The sequence below is a fragment of the Cheilinus undulatus genome, linkage group 20 (assembly GCF_018320785.1).
Source record: "Cheilinus undulatus linkage group 20, ASM1832078v1, whole genome shotgun sequence".
NCBI classification, from domain to species: Eukaryota; Metazoa; Chordata; class Actinopteri; order Labriformes; family Labridae; genus Cheilinus; species Cheilinus undulatus.
The window spans coordinates 23,807,380-23,829,386 of NC_054884.1; the positions used below are offsets into that span (position 1 = coordinate 23,807,380).

A 22,007-nucleotide genomic window follows, 5' to 3' on the forward strand; every position below is an offset into this window, starting at 1 on the left:
TCCGTTATCTGCATAGCTAAGTTAGCTTTAGTTACGTTTGGCTAAAGCTCAAGTTGCTAAAGCAAACTTAGCTATAGATATCAGAGCTATGTAGCCATGGTTGCTAAAGCTAAGCTCTCAAAGCAGCTATGTAAGCTATGTAGGTACATTATCAATTTAGCTAAGTTAGATTTGGCTGGGTTTGCTAAAGTTCATGTTGCTAAAGCTAACTTAGCTGCATTGGCTTATGTAGTAATGTTCATTTAGTAGCTATGTTAGCTTTAGCTAAAGATAACAAAGCTAAAGCATTTAACTACTTTTAAAGAGGATCTTTACGTAGTCAAATCCTACATTAGACCTCCATATTAAAGGGCATGTATTTGAAAATGATGTCATTCCAGTCAAGCAGCCAAATACTTTTTGTTCTTAACGTGTATCTTTGCACACAAATTTCTGCTTCTTCCTGCCTAAGTAGTGAATTTAAAAGATGCATTAATGATCAGAATTGCCTTTTCTGCCTTTAAATATTTGCATGAATGCATCTGATTTCATTTTAAAACCATATTAGCTGAGACAGTGGAAGTGAAACTATCTTACGTGTGTGAGTGTTTGTGTATGAGTCAAGAGGCCAAGAGGTAAAAAGTTGACAAAGTTCCCACGAGAACGCTCCTACAGAGTGTCTCTATTCAGGAAGCTGTGGCTTTGACTTGTGTCTGCTCACATCTCTTCATCAGCACAATGCATATCAGACTATATTTACTGTGTATGTGTGTGTGTGTGTGTGTGTGCGTGGGTGCGTGTGTGTGTTTGTACAACACCTCTATGCTCTACAGTCAAAAGTCACCCCACGTGTCAGGTGGCTCAGAGGGAAAACGCCACAGGACGTAAAGAGGTCAGGAAAAAGTCAAACTGCCTGCTTTCATCAACAGATTTTAACTCTCACTACACCCTGTCAACCGTCAGTCAACCACTGTGTACACCCAAACAGCTTCCACTTCTTTTAACAGCGAGAAAACGAGCCCTACGATTCCTATGAAAACAAAAGAACACGTTTGAAGAAAGAGCCTTAAACCTGCCTTAAATCAGCAACATTTCTCTGTCTGGTTTAGGTGTGTGGGTAACATGGACACTTTTGGGCATATTCAAAAATTCGGAAGTATGTATGAATGGCACAGACACACAAGTTTTTGGATTACAAAGTTAAATGCTTAATAAAGTGAAATCAAAGAAAAGATGCAGGTAGAGCGGTAGAGCTGGTGTTTATTCAGGTTTTTGTTTTCAGGCTCCAGCTTCAGCTCGAATATGTGAGAAGAGTCTGATCCAATGAGAGCTGCAGGGACGGCTCCTCTACTCCGCTGTAAGACACACAGTTACACAACATTTATAAACAATGAAACTCTGAAATATGGCTCCAATAGCTGCAACTGAGATTTACTTTATTACCCTGAAAACAGCCTCAGTAGGGTTAGTTTATGGGACTAAAAACTAGCAGCCTAACTTTTAAGCAGTTAATTGTTTAATGAAGCAAACAAGAGCTGCAACAGTTTCAGCTATGACTGTCATGTACAGTTTTTTATGCAGCTGTGTGGTTCTTTCAGTGCCATCTGTTTTTGAACTCTGCTAGCTATAATGCGGTAGTTGAGCTTTCAGCCTGTGGTGACTGATACACAGTGGGAGTCGCTCTGCCCATCTTTGCTGTTATTTCTCGTCTTTTGCTGAGTCTTTTCATTCAAACCAACTCGCCACAAAGTTTATAAACTCATCAGTGTGCCCCCACTTTATTAAAATAAAAGATAATGACCTTATGAGGGAAGAAAGATGGTAAAAAAGTTGCGCCAATTCTCTGTAGCCAAACTGGGGGCCCATAGAGGTCAAAAGAATCATGTAATAACCACTGTTATCAAAGCAATATAATATTGATTTTATTTCTGTCATTCAATATAGCCCTTTTGTACCAAAATGTTCTTCAAACGAGCTTTACCTTTTTATTGGTAATGTTAACAATGTGACATATTGATCTAAATGATAAAAAAGTAATGTAAGACTTCAGTGCTAAACCATGATGTGCAGGAACATCAGGATGCCAAAAATTAAGGAGTAGAAACTTAGAAATCTTTGATTTAAAAGAACTGAATAATTGTGAAGAGACAAAAAAATTCCAAAAGTTGCAAAAATGGGTTAAATCAGTAAAAATAAGAAGTTAAAATGGTTGAAAATCTGAGAAGATTTAATAAGAGTGGCAAAAAATAATAAAAAGAAATGTCAAAAAGAGGAAAAGTGTCAAAAAGTAGCAAAATGGGTCAAGGCAGCAAAAATTAGTTAAAATGGCAAATGTGGCAAAAAAGTTGAAAAGTGGAAAAAAGTTGAAGAAAAGTGGCATAAAATTGCAAAAATTGCAAAAAGACACAACCTGAAGTTGCAAAAATGTGGAAAATCTCAGCCAAGAGCAAGAAAAAGGGGTAACAGTGTTAAAAAAGGGCCAAGATCAGCAAAAGGTGGCAAAAGGGCCAAGAGTAGCAAAATTAGGTTAGAAAGGCAAAAAAGTGGCAAAAGCAGTCAAAAAGTGAAAAAAATGGGTCAAGAGCAGCAAAAATGGGCTAAAAGTGGATAAATGGGGCAAAAAATAGAAAGAACAGGTTAAATGTGGCAAAAAAGTGGCAACGAGTAGCTAAACAGTGGCAAAAATTGCAAAAATGACTTGAAAATGACAATGAAATTGAAATTAATAATTTCAACATCAGAACTAGATGATAGCTCCACACACCTTTTAGCTGCAAAGTGAGGGAACTGTTAGCCAGGACGAATGCTAGAACCTATGCTACTGATCCAACACAAATGCACTGACATCATCAATTAATCACCATGGGGAGGGTCCATTCGCTGGGGTTTTTCAGGGGCCCAGCTAACTCTGTTGGCAGACCTGGAGCCATGAAGCAGCCAGTGATAATTCAAGTATTAGGTTGTTAGCAATGTGAGACAGCTACACCTCCTATCATGACGGTGCATGTCTCAGTATTTGCAACTGGTAATGGGTCACAGCCAACTTTTTGGATGAAAAATCTGTCTTAAAAGTCTGAATTACACACCAGATCTAACAGTAGTCAATCACAACACAGACTCAATTGCAAACTATCAAAAAAACAAAATTTCAATATCAAAAGATGAAAAAAAGGTGTCATTATCCTGTCATTTTTAAAGTTTTCATCAAACTTAAGAGAAAAAAAAGAACCAAAGGTTTAATAAGTCACAGTTATAGATAATAGCTATCCATCCACATGTTAATGAGTGCTCAGGCAAGACACTTAACCCTTTGGGTGCTTTCACACCTAAAATGTTTGGTGCTGTTGGTTTGCACTGGTGTGAAAGCTGTCAACTGAACCCTGGATTTGTATAAGAAAATACAGTGACCTCGGTCTGACCTAACTGCAGGAAGCACTGTACTTTTGTATCAATCATAACCAGATGAATGTGTTAAAAACCACAGTCACACCAGAAGGAGCTTCAAAAACAATTGTGCAAGTTTCTTTTTTATTATTCCCCTTATCAGACTGCTGTCCGTTTGAGAAATATAACACAGGTAATGTATTCATAAACCACAAGAAATTCTGACCAATGACCTCTGTCATAATACGGGAGAGGGCAGCAAAGTGTCTTAATGATGACTGAAAGTTTACCCCAGTAGTGTTACTGTGTGTAAGTAGATTATAACTAAAGTAGGTGTATACCTGAGGACGTAGGTAACACAGAGGATGCAGAGCGGGTGGTGGGCACCTGGTCTGGACTTGGAGGGTCTGACGCTGGGAATGACAGCGCTGTGAGTCTCCACCCAGACGTAACCCCCACTTCTTACCAGCATCCTGTACTGCCCACTGACCGACTGAGTCTTCCAACACACTGAGAGAGAGAGAGAGAGAAAGAGAGGGGTTGAAGTTATAGTTTTACAGGTGGGTAATGTATGTGTGTATAAATACTTACAGTTCATGTGATTTTTGGCCAGACAGTTTGTGTCTCGTGTGTGACACAGATCGTAGATTGAACGTCCCAGCAGCTCCTCAGGAGCGAAGCCTAACAGCGACGTCACTCTGCAGAAACAATAAAAGAAACAGTCTGAATGTAAAATGTTGTGATAGACGAATCCTTAAATATGAATATGTTTGCTCTATTTAAGTAAACATGCTGATCACAGAGTAAGCTCTAAAGAAAGACCCCTCTTTGATCAAATTAAACATATTCAGGAGCAGTCACATCTCAGTCTCCAGAATTCAACAGCACAGTGCCTGTAAAAGTATTCACCCCCTTGGATGTTTTATCCTTTAATTGATTTTATAAATCAATCATAGTCAATATAATTTGTCTTTTTTGACAAAAAAAAATTACAAACTCTTTGATGTCAAAGCAAAAACAGATTTTTACAAAGTCAATACAACAAAAATATGTAATGTAAAATAAGTGACTGCATAAATATTCACCCCCCTCAAGTCAGTATTTAGTAGATGCACTTTTGGCTAGAAATCACAGCCCTGAGTCTGTGTGGATAGGTCTCGATCAGGCTGCTCCTCTGGACACTGCAGTTTTACTCCGTTCTGCTTTGATAAACTGCTCAAGCTCTGTCAGGTTGCACAGGGTTCAGGCTTGAACAGCCCCTTTTCAAGTTCAGCCACAAGTTCTCTATTGGACCGAGGTCTGACCTTTGTCTCGGCCACTCCAGAACATGTCTGTGTAGCCTTTGCTGTATGCTTCGGGTCATTATCTTGCTGGAACATAAATCTTCTCCAAAGCTGTAATTCTCCTGCAGACTGAGTAAGATTGTCCTCCAGGATTTTCCTGTGTTTTGCCACATTGGTTTTACCCTCTAACTTTACAAGCCTTCCATTGCTGGCTGCTGAGAAGAATCCCCACAGCATGATGCTGCCACCACTGTGCTTCAAAGTGGGAATGTTTTGTTTGTGGTGATGTACGGTGTTCTGTGTTCACAAACAAGGTGTCTTGTCGGGTGGCCAATTTTGACTTTGACTGGTGAAGAATCTGAGCAACAGTTGTTGTATCCAGAGTCTCTCCCATCTCAGCTGCTGAAGCTTATAACTCCTTCAGAGTAGTCATAACTGTCTTGGTGGTCTCTCTCACTAGTCTCCTTCTTGCACAGTCACTCATTTTGTGAGAATGGCCTGGTCTAGGCAGATTTACACATGTGCCATATTCCTTCCATCTCTTGATGTTTGATTAAATTGAACTCCAGGGGGATGTTCAGTGCCTCAGATTTTTTTGTACCAATCCCCTGACTTTAACTTTTCAATCACCTTTTCTCTGAGTTGCTTAAAGTGTTCTTTTTGTCAAAAAAGCAAATTATATTGACCATGGTTGACTTATATAAAGAGTAAATACTTTTTGATAGGCACTTTATGTCTCAAATTTAAAAAAAAGGAAGGGTAAAATGGGTAACCTTGCAAAACAGATAGATAAGCCCCTTTCTGTGTTTCTCACTGGTGAATCCATCTTGCAAAGCTCATGTCTGAACCATTTGGGCCCGGTTAGAAAGTGACAGGACCAATCAGCGACGAGGGGCAATTCTTTCGGGCGCGGCGGAGCCGTGATGTAAGCAAGCAGCAACAAGAGGCTGGTGCAATTATGGTGGAAGACATTAGCGTGGATGCCGCTAAAGCACCAGCTTTATCAGAAATTGATGACATTTCTTTGTTAAAAGAAGAACAAAGAACAGCAGTGAGTTGTTTTCTTTTCAAAAAGTCGTGTACTAACATGTCTACAGTTGCCATGGTTTGTGTTATGCAGTTCTGTATGGAGTTTACTCCTTCGGTAGGGGGGCAGCTTGGAAGTGGCGACATCACATGTTTTGTTGCTCTGATTGGCCCGTAAAGATATGACAGACAGAACGTTCATCCAATCACCCTCCGAGTTTATTTCAAAGGCTCTGCCCTTTCCCAAACATTGTCTATGAGTGGTTTACCAGATGGATGCGTGAAACGCATCCATCTGGCGTACCAGGTTATAAAATGGGAACAAATGAGCGGATTTAGTCCTGAAAGATTGTTTTTTTCTTTTTGCTTGCGGTCTTTGTCAAAATATACTAAGTCATTAAATCCATTTTTTTTCCTGTTTCCACCAAATTGTAGCCTCTAATGAGGCGACTTCACAGTGTGACGCCTTAACAAAGCTGTGCCGTCTTTATGCCATAAGAAATTCATACTCATTCTGTAATGGCATGACATAAAGTGTACCTTTCCACATTACGTTTTGGCATTGCAGGACTTGGGTCCATCTGTTATTAACTCTGAGAAAGGGGAACCCCTCGTCCCCCCTTTACACCTCTTTAACGCTTATAATGAAGGCTAAATGTCACAGTGGTGTAAATATCATGCTGTAGACAGCACTGTGAGGTAGGTTATAGAGACATTTTCTTAACTCAAAACTATGAAAAATATTCAACCTCAAGACTTCACGTTTGAAATGGCTGCAACAGCTAGTATCCAGAAATGTGATCAATTGGTTATATACCATATATTTTTTATTTTTTTGTTATTATATATTTGATATGTTTCTCTTCTTAGGCAATGCCTGAAAAGGCAGATTTGAAGACTTGAAAAAGCAGGTCAAACTGACTCTGATGCTCATTTATGAAAGTGCTGAACAACTGGGAGTGCAGCACATTAGCCCCCAAAAAAGAGGATGGAAATGCAGTGTGATAATCCTCCTTCCTTTTTTCTTTATGATTTCATAACTTCCACTATTGCAAAATGTAACAGCAGCTCATTTATGTTGTCCTGGATATAGCCTGATGATGAATAAACACAGAAAACTCACGCAACTGAACTCTGTCAGTCGGTCAGCTGGTCAGTAGGTGGGTAGATAGGGCAGGTGGTTGGTCAGTTGGTAGGTAGGTAGGGCAGGCAGTCCGTCAGTCAGTCTGTCAGTCAGTCAGTTTGTCAGTCGGTAAGATGGTAGGTAGATAGGACAGGTGATCAGCCCTGCAGTCGGTAGGTAGTGTCGGTGAGCGTTAGTGTGAATCACCTCTGGTCACAGTAAGTGAACCTCATGTCCATTCTGTGCTGGCTGGTGAAGGTATTTGTGCTGAGAAGTGTATGTGAGAGAGGGAGAGGCTGGCAGGTCAGCAGCAGGCAGGGAACCGAAGGCACATCAAGGCTCACCTTTGCTTGGCCCTGGCAGTGGAGAACCTGGGACAGCAGTAAGAGAGAGTAAAACTTAAGTAGAAAACATGAGGATTGTTTCCCTGCATTATAAAATCTTGAACGTTCAGGAAGAAAAAAATGTTACTGTTTTTTTAGTGGGGATGTTTCTCACTAACCTTCCACGTAGCTGACTTGAGGTTGGTGCTTCTTCCTCTGTGAGTCAGAGCGCTTTTAACCCTCATGACAAAGTCTCGCTTTCCACCACACCAAACTTCCTCTAGAAAACAAGCAATTAGCAATCCACATAATATTAAAGAAAAAAAAAAAAAAAGACTGACAAGTGACCCTGACTTAACATAATCTATTGCTACAAATTCAGGCTGGGAAATATATTGAGTTTTTAAGGTATATCAATAAATTTAGAAACAAGATAAGATGGTAGGACAATTTAGCAATATAGTTTATGTAGATGTTGATTTGGCAGGCCTAATGCTCAGTAATATTTTCCACAGTAAAACTGACAAACAGTGATATAACCATTCCATGAAGCTCTCACTGCAGTTTTTGTGCTTACATTAACGCCAGTGGGAGTTCAGAAGTCTTTGGCTATGGAATCAGCAGAGCGTTGGTGACTTTTACGCACCATAAGGCTTAACAGTCATTAACCCTGCTCTTATTTTAAGTCATCTTTCACTTCATAGCTGAGTTGCTGCTGTTCCTAAACTCTTCCACTTTCTAATAATATTACTTACAGTTGACTGTGGAATATCCAGCTGGGATGAAATTTCCCGAATTGTCTTAATGCAAAGGTGGCATCCATGGAAGTACCACACTTGAAGTCGCTGAGCTCATCAGAACAACCCATTCTGTATCACACATGTTTGCAAATGGGGACTGCATGGCTAGGTGCTTGATTTCATACAACTGTGACAATGGGTCTGAGTGAAACACCTGAAAAGATGTGGCCAAATACTTTTGTCCATATAGTGGAGCTTATCTTTCTGGCATTGTGATGGCCTTTTGTTTGTATTTCTTTAAAAAAATTAAGCTATTCATTGTGTATCAACTTTCAGCTCTATTATTTTTGGTCTGTGCTGCCCATCCCTGCTGCTAACCGTCCTCCACACTCAAACAGTCACACAAACCTGTCGTTAGGCGTAGTTTACTCTTGATTTCTTCGTGGTCACAAGGGTGTGTAAATTCGAAAATATTGTGTCCCATCAGCTCTGTCTGTCAAAGGAAATAATGAGAATTTTCACCCCCAACATGTACATAATGTCTGCATTAAATATGTGCCTTTGTGTGTGTTTATCTGTACCTGCGTCAACCCCATGTACTTGCTGACGTTGTCGGACAGAAAGATCATGTCTCCGTCCGTGGACAGAACCATCAGGAACCCCTCCAGGGTCCTAAGGAACAAGTTAGTCTCCTTGGAGATTTTGGTATCTTCCTCTGTTTCTTTCTCTTCCTCTTCATCGTGTCCTCCGTCACACTCCCATGGCTCATCTTTACCGTTCAACTGTCCACATTTAATACCGTCACCTCCTTCAGCTTTAACCAGAGAGTTCCCTTAAACATGGAAAAAAAAGTATTCATGTTAAATGATTGTGCTACTTTTTTTTAACAGCTGAAATAAAATAGTTTATTACTTCTTTTATTTCATTTAGTCTGCCTGTCTAAAATAGATGAAAACTGAAATTGAAGGCTGTGGTTTATTGCTGTCTGCTTGTTATATTAAAAGCGTGTATGTGTGTATTTCAGGTGCTTTTTCTAATGTTATCAAAGACTTCCCCTGTCTAACACTCATCTGAACCTCACCGGTCTTGTGACAACAACTAACCACATCAGACTGCTCCTATTCACCCAAAAACATACTGAGAAATATTTAGATTTAATGTCAGATTAAGTAGATGTATCAAATTTAGAGTGTTGTCTTTGCACTTGTACATTCAAAACCTCATTTGAAATAAACATTAAGTTAAATTAAATTCTTTTAAACCTGTATACTTTGACCAAGTCTGGGAAAATGACTGCCAGCCAGGATTTAACACTTTTGCAAGTTATCTACAGACTTAGCTCACATTTGACAGGCACTGATTAGAGATTGAAATATTAAGGACTCTGAAACACTTCCAAATACCTGCTGTCAGATTTCTGTTTATGGGAAGGGTCTTGCATTGTGGGTTCATAAATTGGTTAACTTTTTTACCCCAGTTATTTTTATCATAATTATTAAATCTGTGTGCGTATTAAAAGTTTCTTTCCATGGATGCAATACATCTTTACTGTCACCTAAGAGGAGCTAGTCTTGGTTTCAAGTGTTGCACAAAGCTGCCTCCACTGTGGTTATAATATGCTTGTAAGAAATGCATGCAGAGATGCTGGAAAATATCAGTAGTGTTTTATTATACGGCTCATAACATTGTAATGTTAACCAGGTGATACAGTAAGTGGGCAGGTTTTATGTAATTAACAAACAATATTAACCAAAATATGCAAACTCTGCTGTTAATGAACACTATCTGCATCAATAACTACATGTTGAACACATTTCTCAACCAGACATGTCTGTTTCCTCTAAGTGTGGTGACTGTGTACCTTTGAGCAGACCGTGTATGCGTATGTAGCTCAGCGTGAGCCGGATGATGGACGGTTTGTCCAGGTTATCTCTGATAGGTGTTTGGAGAGGCAGGAGACGACATAAATCCCCGAACACGTCAGACTCCACCCGTCGTCTCTTCCTGGCAGCCTCGCGGCTTATTGCCCTGCGAAGTTGGAGAAATATGATGCTGTCTCAAATTTTACAAAATAAAAGTGAAGTCACTCATATACCATTAAATAAACATGGTAGTATATGGATAAAAGACACTACATACTTTGAATATTATTTTTTTCAATCAGCAAGATGAAGGATCGGATAAATATAAAGAAATTTAACACAATCAAATTGAAAAGTGCCAAGATTAAAGATTGGAAGGTGCATTTATTAAACACTTCTGCCATCTGGTACTTTTGTACCTCACAAAATTTTGAGAAGTAAGCTCAGATTCCAAAGTTGTGCAGGGGCTCTGCAGAGAGGTCATGTCTCAGTTTGACCGCTGATTGTCTTTTTGACACGAAAGGTCAAGGAGGATTTCTCAACATTTAAGGAAGCGTGTAACATCGTGATGACACCACTCAGTTTGGACATCTGAAAATGTGTTTTTCTCTTGCACAAGCATGCTTTCACTTTTAAGAGCGGCACATTTCAGTTCACAGGCATCACTTCTGACTTGCTTTTCATTTTTGCTTGTAGTGCATGCAGTTTAATGTAATGCCAGTATATTTTGTTCAGGTATTCATTCCTCATGAGACTGCACATTTTGCAGCCTTGCATCCTTAAATCTAAATTCACTAAATTGGGTCCCTATGTTTTTGATATACCAATGGAAGTTGTTGGAAAGAAAACATGAGTTGGATGTTGTTGCAAATATCTTTTGCAAGGAACTGAATACTTTATCTAAGTGAAGAGCTTCAGAGCAAAATAAACAAAAATCCTGGTTTGTTTATTTTTTTTAAGCCCTTAAATTATGTGTTTATTTTTATGTGAATGCACTGCAAACACAAAAGTACAGTCTGTGTCCCTATGCAGTCTACAGGAATAAAAAAAGCAGAAACTGTGATTACAGGTTTGATTAATATTGATTTATGTATTTCATAAGCTCTAGTTTTGACATCAGATAGTCACTTTAAAAAGCCATGAAGGATTTATACCTGATTTTCCAGTACACCATGCAAAAAGACGTCATCATCATCTAAAGCTCTTAAACCATTTGGGGTCATTTGGGAACTAATCCCAGCTTTTATTGAGTGATTTATTGATGATATTAATGAATGTGTGTTGGATCAGTAGCATTGATGCTAGCATCCTGGAAACAGTTACCTCATTTTGGAACTGAAGAGTGAATCAAACCTTTCCTGGGTTCTTGACTTCTAACCCCTTTTTACTGTTTATTCCCTTTTTTTCAAATTTAGCTCCATTTTTACAACTTCAAGCCATTTTTCTTTTTTTTTTCTGCCCTTTATGGCTTTTTTTTTTTTTTTTTGCATTTCTAAACCATATCTGCCACTTCTTTTGGCACTTTAATTCCATTTTGCCACTGTTTTGCCACTTTACGCCCATTTTTCCATTCACTGTCCATTTGTACCACCTTTTTGCCACTCTACGTCCATTTTTTGTCACTTCATTTTAGCACTTGTATTTAAATTTTCGCAGCTTTTTTCTATTTTTAAACCCCTTTTCAATATTCTACCTGTTTTCATACTTATAACCCATTTTCCTACACTTTCCACTCATTATTACCACCTTCAGAAAGTCAAATCTTTAAAACTCAAATTTTAGATTTTGAGATTTTTGCAAAAATTGTAAATAACGGTGTATTTGTCACACATTTACATGGTTTTATGTGGATATGTACGGTGACGGGTTGGGGGGCTTGAAAATATTTTCATCTGCCAAAGGGAGGCTTGATAGAAAAAGTTTGGGAGCCACTGAATTAACCTAACGTGCATGGAAAGTACCTAGCATGGGACCAGACCATGTCCAACAGGGATTTGCACAAGCCACCTGTAGTTTCTGAAACTCTTTCGTATGCATGCATAAAGGTATTTTAAGAAATAATTTAAATGTTACTAAAATAATACATCAGAAACCTAGAGCCCTTTACTGATAACATAGAAAAAGTAGCTTAAATTGGCTTTAATTCTATGTTTATCATCTAATTAATCATTAAAATTTGCATTTCAGTTTAAAAACATGCATTTTGTTCTAACAATTTCTGATGAAAGCTAATGAATAAGATGTAGCTATAATAGCCTTAATCTGCCTTAAATGTGTAATGTTGTATTTGCCTCATGTTGACTATGTTAGTTAAAATTCAGTTTCCATTTATTGGTTTTTAATTTATTCAAGTATTTAATTATCACCTTTTGTTTTATTATCATGTTCAAAAATAAAGAAAAAAATCAATCCATGTACAGAAACTTTAAGGTGCAAAATACTCAAAGCAAGTTAAGTTGTATGGGAGAAATTAGAGCAATTAAACTGAGACTGCTGGGAAAAAGAAGCATTTAAGTTCAGAATAAACCAGTGAGATTTCAAGTTTGAGGAGCAGCGTGAATTATATGCAAAAAGTCCAGTACAGATGTTTGATAATGTGATAAATGTCTATCAAGGGATGCATTTAAGAGAAGATGCATTATCTATCATGTATCTGAGCCAGAAAGAGCTACCCAAGTAGATAGGGAAGCACAGTGATGCATTATGGTTGGGACTAAAGGGATCTAGATGCCCAAAGTGGCTGCAAAACCATCTCTAATCTCACCACACCACCTCAGAAACATTTCAACTGAACCCACCAGAGCCACTGTGATTATCAGTGTGTCAAAGCAGCCTGCAGCTTTACCTTCTCTTCTCCTTGTCGGCTGTCATCATGTCCCACAGGTGTCTCTATCCGCTGTCATGGTGAAGGATGACAGGAGCTCACAGGACAACGGGGATTGTCCTCACTTCAATTTGCAGCATCATAGGATGTCTAATTAATCGTGGAGGTGATCAACGGTGCCAGATGTCACCAGGCGAGTGTCTCCCCTGCAGCACAGATGACTTTACTCCATCCAGTGTCTCCTCCCTCTCCTTCTCTGCATGCATCACCTACAGGCCTCCAAAAATCTCATGATAAGTCAGACTCCCCTCCCCTTTTTTCTTCCTCCAGCCCACTTTCAATTTAGAGTATCCCACAGAAAAGAAGGCGAGAAAAGATGATAAAGAAAAGCAAGAAAGAAGACGTGAGGTTGTGATGTAGACAGCTCAGTGTTTTATTGGAATCAGAGTAGACAGGACTAGCCTGGCTGTTGCACTACATTTTGGCACAGAGTAAGATAGTGTGACCAGGAACAGCCCTACCCCTGGGTGCACAAAGCTTCACTACACACCGACTCTACTGCACACACAGCGACCAGCTCGCCTTCAAAATCACTGTACAGTCCTTCTCTGTGTGTAAAAGAGAGAGACAAGAAGAAGAGGAAGAAGAAGGAGGCGAAGGAAGAGTCTGTGTGTGCTGCTTTGTTTGTGTCTGTGTGTTTGAAATGAGAGGTAATTCAGCTGCTGGTTTCCACATTTTCTTTTTAAAACGCCCCCTGGCTGTAACAGACCTATGATAGTACGGTTATAGATTTATACACAAATGTTTCCTCCAGATACACTTTACAATAATAATTATATTTATAATAAAAAAAGAAAAGAGAGCCATAAGAAAGAGAAGCCATTCTTGCAAAAAAAAAAAAAAAAAGAAAAAAAAAGATAGAAAGCGAGTGGTTTTTGGCTGAGCAGGGCGGCTGCAGGAGGACAAAGAGGAGGGAGAGGGGAGTTGGTGCTTCAGAGGAAGAAAAGATGAAGGAAAAGGGAAGAGCAGGGTTCAAAACACTGATGGTAACTAAAGCAACTGAAATGCTGAAGACAGAAAGTCACACAAACAGAGAGGGGAGAAAAAAAAAATCACACACTCACATCACACGTATGAAAAAGTACATTCACGCCGGCAGGACTGAAACTAGCAGATGGGTGGAAAAAAAAAAAAAGCAGGAGAAAAATCACGCTTTTTTTTTTAACTGCTACACAGGCCGCCTGTAACACTTCGTTCCACATAATTAGTTCAATAGCCTGTAACATGAGAGCTCGACATTCACTTTATGCGCACAAGACAGAAAGGCTGTGTCTGAAATCACCCACTACTCAATATTAAGTGCACCCAGTATTGCCATTTTGTGGTGCTGTTTGAATCATAAAGAATTACTGTATTGTTAGCTCATCATACGTCACAAAGGCTCAGTCCTAATACAGCCCTACTGCTGAGCTCTCACCCCGTTTTAACCTCTAGTGGTGGGGTGTCCTGATTCCATTCAGAATAGAATGATAGGACAACTTGAAAACACAGGTGCAAGTAGGGTTGGGGTAATCATGGCTGCTTATCAAGCAACGCATTCCATCATGCATTTCAGTGCAACTTTAGAGACGTTAGACTGTCAACCATTAGAGATGGATTAGAGGTGCACAACTGCCATGACCCGCAGACTGTATATTAAGATGAACGGAGCAACTATTACCTGGGAGTGAAGCCAAAACATTTAACGCTCCCCCTGCTGACTGGCTGCAGTTTAGCTCATTTCCTCCATATTAACAGATGGGACATGGGTAAAATTATCAAGTTAAAATACACATCAAAATTGAGTTTTATCCACCAACAAGCTCCCCTGTTCATAACTACAACAGCACCTATTTGTTGAGCTCAGGTTACTGTCAGAGGTGCGCATGCCTGACAACCTTGTTTTGTCTTGTTGCTGTGACTGGCCTTCAATGAATGTGAGAGACAGAACATTTGTTCAGTCACCTTCTGAGATTTTTTTGACAATTTTTTCACTTCTCAAATGCTTTGTATGGGAGTTTTTCCAGATAAATGTGAAATATATCCATACAATGTCTACATGAAAGAGTGTCTGGCAGGTTAGATGGTTTTAACTGTTGTTTGATTGACAGCACTGTCAAAAACAATGACTTCTTGCAGCATTCTCAGTAAATGTCTTGGCTCCATATAACACCACCAGTCCAAATGTCAACTCCTGTTGTAGTAGTATTTTGGCTTCACTTCTTATACAACAACAGAGGTTAGAGAGATATGTTGTCCGTATTAATATACAGTCAATGACATTAATATTAAAAAGTTCATATTTAATGGCATTTTTGCCAAAAGATGATAGGTAAGCAATAGTCTTTATGTCATGATTAACAGATTTGTTTCATTGAAAGATGAGTATTTCATATTCATTTATATGAAAAAAAACTGCTCATACCATTAACCACTGTTAAAGTGCAAAAAATGCAGTTCCTCAAGTGTCCACTTGAGGCTAGGTTCATAAACCAAGGGTTCCCCTTAAGTCCCATTTAAAAATGTTAATTTTAACACCAGAAATAAACATGTTTACATCCTGGGACAAAAATCAAATTTGGTAGCTTTTTTCTTTATAGGTACACACTATGGGATTTTTTTTTCATAACTTTTCTGTTTACTTTTTAAAATTCAATGAGCCATTTCATTTCAGATGTTTGCAGATGATTTAAGAGAAAGGTGGCCATTGTGTGCCCATTTAGACCTAAGGAGCACTAAAAAACCTCTATAACCAAATTTATTTTTAATGTAAACAACCTCCAACCAGATGGTTTTCTGCGAAACTGCACAGAATATAAATGAATACTAAAATACCTATTTCTTAGTCACAGCAGCAATTAGAAACATTTAAAAAGCCTCAAATTTTGGCTTTAAACACAAAAAATTGCCTTTGCCCTTGAGTTCATTACTCTTAAAAAATAATCAATCAAATAAAAATATTACCGTCCTGTTCTTCAAAACATGTCTTCTTCTTCCGCTCAGCCTCGGCTAGTGGGTCCCCATTGACATCATAATTTATTGTTCCCGATGTCTGAAGTTATCATTGCTCATATTTAAAAATGTCCCCATAGCATGGCTGAAGAGGCTAAAAAATATATATATTTTTTTTCCTATCTGCCCTCTACATGTGCATTTTAGCAAATCATGTTGTAGTTTGTTGATTACATGTCTTAAAAGCAGGTCTGTAAGGTGTATAGGTGGGTTAAAGCTCTCATCTTTCCCCTGTTTTAAAACAGGAAAAATTAAATTATCTAAATGCGACTGCCAACAATTGGCTTCATTATGGCTCTTCAGAAACCATTACGTGACGCCACAAAGCCTATGTCCATTTTTATCAGGTCTCATTATGACTAAAATTCATGCTGTTATTCCTCACAGATCCCTGGTTGGGATCGCTGAAAGTTTTGATTGTATTACAGCAGTGAGAGCTTAACAGTGCTCCACAGACGTCTCCATCTGTGGAGAATGAAAAGTATACTGAATGAGTAAGTGATTTCTGACACAGCCTGGGAGTGTGCTGGAAGATGAGAGCAAAGATTTCGATCATAACATCATTAACACATTTTTGAGGAGAAAAAAAAAAAAGACAAACATTACACATGAACAAAAAACTGTAAAATATATCAATAGTCAGGGTATTGCACAAAGGGTATTTGGCCCTAACTGGTCCACAATAAGGACAGTAATAACACAGGTAGGGTGCTTGTCCATGCGCCACGACTCTCCTTTACTAGCAGACAATAGCAACACAACACAGCCACTCAACACAGGCTATATACAGGCCTCTGCACCCAGCACCCACTGTACAGTCCAGGAGTGCGTGCTGGGGAGAGAAGCAGTGTATGTGTTTGGTTGTCTGAGCATGTGCAGTGAGCTCATGGGTATGTGTGAGTAGTCTGTAGTGTCTATGTCTGTACGTCTGCGTTCAAAGTGTCAATGTAGGAGATGTGTGTGCGTGAAAGCATGTGCAGGTGTGTAGATTCTTATTCATAGTCATATTCATATTTATATTCATAATAATAATAATAATAATTATAAACCCAGGCAACAAGAACAACACAATGCAAGTAAAGAAGATTCAAAAAGTAACAACAACCAATAGCTTCAAAGTAAAGGAGTGTTTGTGACTGTCAGCGATGTGTGCGTACGTGTGTGACAGGTTTTAGTGTTGCTGGAGAAGTGTGTGTTTGTGTGTGTGTTAGGTGTGCGTCTCCTCGGGGGCGCAGTAGGAGAAGTCTTTGAACTCCTCCTGGTTGATCTGTCGGATGATTGCCTCGTCTGTGGGCGTCAGCACCGGGTCCTCCTTGGTGAAGTCCTGGTCGAAGTTATTCACGTCCCGCTTGGTTTTCTGCAGAGGCACGCACATACAAGGACACACAAAATACACACACAACGACGCACACAAAGACAAGAGAGGAGGATGTCAAAGGGAAGGAACTTCACACCCGGCTAAAGCTTTAAAAAGTGACTTTAGAGTGACATCTTCTGACAGCTGAGGCTCAGTGCCTTTTCTGGTTTCTACAGCAGTGTTTAATAAACCTGATAGAACAGCAAAGGTATACAGCTTTATATATTTTAGACCTGAAACCAAAAGACTGTCTGAAAAAAAAAGCCTCCAAGTGGAAGGTTTTCTGAAAAAAACAGCTCAAGACTTTAAATCTAAAACACCAGAAATATTAACCCCTGGATTTAACCGTAAATTAAAACCACTGTCTCAACATTAATCAACATTTTTTGAAATCTTTGATCGAATTAAAACCCTCAACACCTCCTCCTCTTAAAAGCATGACTCCAATCCACTGCAATGTTATTTTTGTTGACTAAAACTGAAAGTTTTGTTAGGAGAAACAAATAAAACTTGCATGAGTTACAGAAAAGGTCAGATTTTTGTCATTATGAAAACTGGTGAAGTGTATGTAAAACCTCAGCAGTGTAATGTGTATTTGTGACTCTTACAATCCTGGGTTTGAAGGGAGGTTTGACTTTCCTCTGCTCCAGCAGCACCCAGTCAATCTCTCTGAAGAAGGCGTGGGTCTTGATGGCCTCCTCACAGCCCTGGCTCACCACGCAGCCCAGACGCTTGGCCGGGTTCTTTGTCATGAACTACACACGCAAACACACACAATACGCACATTTAATTCCAAAAACCGCCCCCACTTTAAGACACTTAGCTGTGGTTTGATCCATTAAAATGAAGAGGAGCGGAGCAGAACGAAAGCATTGGGGTGCTAATAATAGCACAGAGGCATTAATGGCTGTGTGGATGCTGCAAACAAAGAGGCAGAGCCATGAAACAGGTCAGCAGAGAGCCGCTGGTTTTATTCTCTGTGGCTGAAAGCTGCATCTCTTTAGCTCTGTTGTCTGTTCAGTATTAGAAGAGCACTTTGTGGTTGTATGATCGCGTTGTTATTACTTTGACCTCTCTGACCGACTTTTTTATTCCTCTCAGCATCACAGCAAAGTCTGTCATAACACCTCTGTGTTAAGAGCACTTGAGCTGTTCATGAGCAGCTTTGAGGTTAGAAATATGAATGATAGTGAAACAACAGTGACGGCTAAAATAATGAACAATCACAAAAATTCTGTGTTCTTAAAATAATTTAGTGTGATGTTTTTAAAGCAGCACAGTGATTAAACAGGAAAAAGTAGTTATAAACAGGGCTTTAATGTAATTTGTTTGATCATCAGCCACTGTGGCTAGTAGTTTTATGTGATTGTTCTGCAACTGTTCCAAACTCCTGCTTTGAGCGTGAGACCTGGTACTCCAGAAATGCAATCAAGTTGACACCCACCGCTCTGAGGATAGACACAGCCTCTTTGCTGAGCCACACAGGATAGAGGACGTCGTCGTGGAGGATCGACTCGAACAAGTCATCTTCATTGTCGGCTTCAAATGGAGGCTGTCCGGCCATCATCTCATACATCAGCACCCCGAGGGCCCACCAGTCCACAGAGGCTCCATACTCCAGCTCCTGCAGGATCTAAATCCAAAAACAGGACACGATTTAACATGGAGGACAAAAACAGCATGCACCACCTGTGCCGAATACTGAAGCACAGATCTCTACTCTGCAGACCCTCAGTCTACAGCTGACAACCAACATGAAGGAAACATGTCTCCTATTTTCCTGAACCTTAAAAGAAAACTAAAAAAAATCCTGATTTTCTTTATATTCAGCTGTAATGACCAAAGAACATACATTAATAAAGGATAGCAGAATTTATTTCATGGGAAAGACCTGCCCTATGCATTTTATTTTCTTTAAGTATACAAATTAATCGAGAAAATATTTGTTAATACTTCTGGGTTATAATTTTAAATGAATAATCTTGGTAAACCTGCTGGAGTGAAAGGCAGAAAGAAAGTGGGAAAGTTGAAAGAAGAAAGAGGAGGAAGAAACAAATAAGATAAAGAAAAAGAAAGACAAACTTTGTACAAGTGTTTGGCTTGTAAACTAATTCTTGTGCTGAAGCTGAAAGCTAGCTGGTTTTTCAGGCTTGATATTTAAAACATGGTTAACTTTTTCTCCTAAGAGTGACGTTTAATATGAGTAACGAGCTGTAAAAGTCAATTGGTTTATCCATCCAAAGACACTTAATTATGGCATAAATAATAAAAGAATAATTTTCAGTAATTTTTTTATACAAAAAGCTCAAATTAATCTGGTTTTAGTTGCTCAGATGAGGAGACATTCTTGTTTTATGATACTGAACTGAGCAGCTGGGATTTAAGGCTGCTAATCAGAAAAAAAACAAGACACCTGATTTTGTGGAATTGGCCTTTATGACTCTTTTCTAACATTTTATGGATAGATCATTCATCCATAGCAATAAATGATGCTTCAGAGTTAGCTGCAGTTGTATGAGTGTAATACTTCTAAAGTACCTGAGTAATTTAGGCTTTTTTTTGTTGTTTTCTATAATTTCTGGGTTTGCTATGCCTTTATTTGTAAAAGAAGACAGGGAATAGCCTAGGAAATTGTGAGGAGAGAGAGGGGAATGGCATGCAGGAAAGAACACAAGGGTCTGAATCATACCTGGGCTTTCATATTTGAGGGCTCTAGCTTCTGTGCAATGGATTTTGTTTATTTATTCTACTCTATTGCACATATGAACAAAAAATATGATGAAAAAACAGAGTAGAACAAGAAACCTTCCATGCAGTACATGATGATTTGGAAGTTAATAACAATAACCAATGAAATATGCAGGGGAAGCCAAAGCTCAATACGAGCTTGTCCAGTGGCCCACCTCAGTGAAAAATGGCAGATAAACAATCAAATGGTACAAAACTTGTACGGTACAGATAATCAGAAAAATATGTTGACAAAAAAAAAAAAAAGTAAAAAGTGAAACAGGTAATTATGGCAGTGAATAATTTAGATGCTGTTGTCCTTAACGAGTCCAACAAAAATATTAAGCTTGTTTCTTGAACAAGTTTAAGTTCGTGCAGTTTTTTAATATGAATCTGTACATTTTTTCAACAGTGAGGTCGTTGAAATTGGATGGAAAATTGTGAAAAAGTTGTCCCGACAAAATGTCTCTGCATGTCAACCCTGTGATTAACCGGCCACCAGAGTACCCCTGACTCTCCCAATGACAGCTGAGATAGGCTCCAGACCCCCGCTACCCTGAACAGGATAAGCGGTGCCGAAAATGGATGGATTTTCAAGAAAAGATTCCTTTCTCTTCTACTGAGTATCCAGTATCTGTTGATATTTTATTAGAAATAAGTGCAACAGGTTTTTTTTTCAGGTGAGATTTTCATCTATGAGAATTCTTAGAAATCTGGAGACTGAAACCCTGTGTAAAACATTATTAAAGATATGAATATTGGGGAAAGTATTTTTGGTTTGTTGGTTTCAAATATGAACATTATTTATGACAGGGGTCATCAACTATATTTGTACAAGGGCCAGCTTATGTCTGTGCAGACACTGAGGGCCAGCACATCAAATGAGCTAAATAAAAGAAACATGTCTGTCGAAATAATTGTATTTTTTGAAATGTTCCTTATTTTTAGCCTTTGGCAATGAGCTCAGTCCCTACTTACACAGTTAAATCCCTATACTGCAGCATGCCACAAGGGGGCAATTGAGATATCTGAGCCACATATTTCTGGGGCTGCCATGTACTTTGAGGAATATATACTGCTTCCTCATTGGTGAAAAACACAAAAAGGAAAAAAAGATTTTTTGTTTTAACCTCAGACAGTGACAAATAAACTCTTAGCCTCCACAAACTATTAAATAATGTAGAAATCTGCTGCTTTAATCAAGAACGGACATGCGAGTAAGTTTGGCATACATCTTAATTGCTAATAATGGCTAATAATAGTTAAAATTTTAGTAAAAATTATTAAACATTAAGCCAGTCTTGTAAAAATGTTTCAATTTCACTTATTTTTAAGTTACTTTAATATCTGGATCATAAAGGAAAGAAAGAAAAGATACCCTAAATACAGTAATACATTTATTCTCCTCAGCACTTTTTCTGAATTTAATCGCGCTTCTGGGGGCTGGATGGGAAGCTGTGGGGGCCTGATGTGGCCCCCGGGCCTCCAGCTGATGATCAGTGATGTATGAGCTTTTTTCTGTATTGACTGATATTTTGTTTGCCTTGAATCAGTTGCCCATTTTATGACCTAAATGCTAAGCTGCCCAGTGCCCCACTATCACTACTTCTTCAATCTAAATACTATTAAACCCTATCAGAATAGTGCAGTCTGGCCTGTAGATACTGCCAGCTCACCTCAGGGGCGATGTAGTCGGGCGTGCCACAGAAGGTGGTGGTGGTTACTCCGTTCATGATGCCCTCTTTACACATGCCGAAATCGGCCAGCTTACAGTGTCCCTCTGCGTCCAACAGGATGTTATCCAACTTCAGATCCCTGAGAGACAAAGACACAGAGGGAGAGAGGCGAATCAGCACCATCTGGTTTCCACAACAGTTGGTCTCACTGGGAGATGATAGCAGCAATGTAAAAAAAAAAAAAGAGTTGAGAATCGCAGCATAAAGCAATTAAAGTGTGAAACATGTTGTCATACAGCGTCTGGTATGTTCCTCCTAAGATTACCCTTTATGAAGTTCACAAAAAGTGTTTGAATTCTTTCAGAAGTTCATCGAATTCTCTAGACATTTTTTAAGAAAATTCTCAAAGAATGCAGTATGTGAGAGTTTATTTAGTTTCAGATTCCCTTAAACAGTTGATGATGACAAGGATGTGTTCACCTGTAGATGACTCCGTTACGATGCAGGAACATGAGGGCTGAGGTGACCTCGGCAGCGTAAAAACGAGAGCGAGGCTCATCAAATTTCCTGGATCTCTGAATCTGGAACATCAGGTCTCCTCCATTCACATACTCCATTACAAAAAACAAACGATCCTGCAGAGAAAAGGTGG

At 39.0% G+C, this 22,007-nt stretch overlaps 2 protein-coding genes across 2 annotated transcripts in view; both read right to left on the bottom strand.

Annotated features, from left to right (window-relative positions):
• Positions 1-1,226: 1,226 nt before the first annotated feature.
• On the bottom strand, positions 1,227-12,591 carry LOC121528150 (endothelial PAS domain-containing protein 1-like). Its single transcript, XM_041815381.1, has 9 exons — positions 12,566-12,591; positions 9,720-9,886; positions 8,440-8,690; positions 8,267-8,351; positions 7,298-7,398; positions 7,003-7,166; positions 3,955-4,061; positions 3,705-3,873; positions 1,227-1,334 (listed from the first exon to the last, which is right to left on the bottom strand). The coding sequence occupies exons 1-9, from the start codon at positions 12,589-12,591 to the stop codon at positions 1,271-1,273; spliced, it is 1,134 nt and encodes a 377-aa protein (XP_041671315.1). The 3' UTR covers positions 1,227-1,270.
• Positions 12,592-12,953: 362 nt separating this feature from the next.
• The window catches only part of prkcea (protein kinase C, epsilon a), a 71,518-nt gene continuing 62,464 nt past the window's right edge, over positions 12,954-22,007 (bottom strand). The window contains exons 11-15 of the mRNA XM_041815380.1: positions 21,836-21,990; positions 21,356-21,494; positions 18,397-18,585; positions 17,561-17,707; positions 12,954-16,952 (exon numbers count right to left, since the gene is read on the bottom strand). Coding sequence (XP_041671314.1) covers positions 16,803-16,952; positions 17,561-17,707; positions 18,397-18,585; positions 21,356-21,494; positions 21,836-21,990 — 780 coding nt within the window. The 3' untranslated portion in view covers positions 12,954-16,802. The remainder of the gene's footprint in view (positions 16,953-17,560; positions 17,708-18,396; positions 18,586-21,355; positions 21,495-21,835; positions 21,991-22,007) is intronic.

What these genes read in the sequence shown, in the direction of transcription:
- LOC121528150 (XM_041815381.1), bottom strand. Translation starts at nt 12,591, where the DNA reads ATGACAGCCGACAAGGAGAAGAGAAG. An exon ending in TTCACTTACTGTGACCAGAG is followed by an intron (nt 4,062 to 7,002) that starts GTGATTCACACT and finishes TTGTTTCTGCAG; the next exon opens with AGTGACGTCGCTGTTAGGCT. An exon ending in TGTGTTACCTACGTCCTCAG is followed by an intron (nt 1,335 to 3,704) that starts GTATACACCTAC and finishes TGTGTCTTACAG; the next exon opens with CGGAGTAGAGGAGCCGTCCC.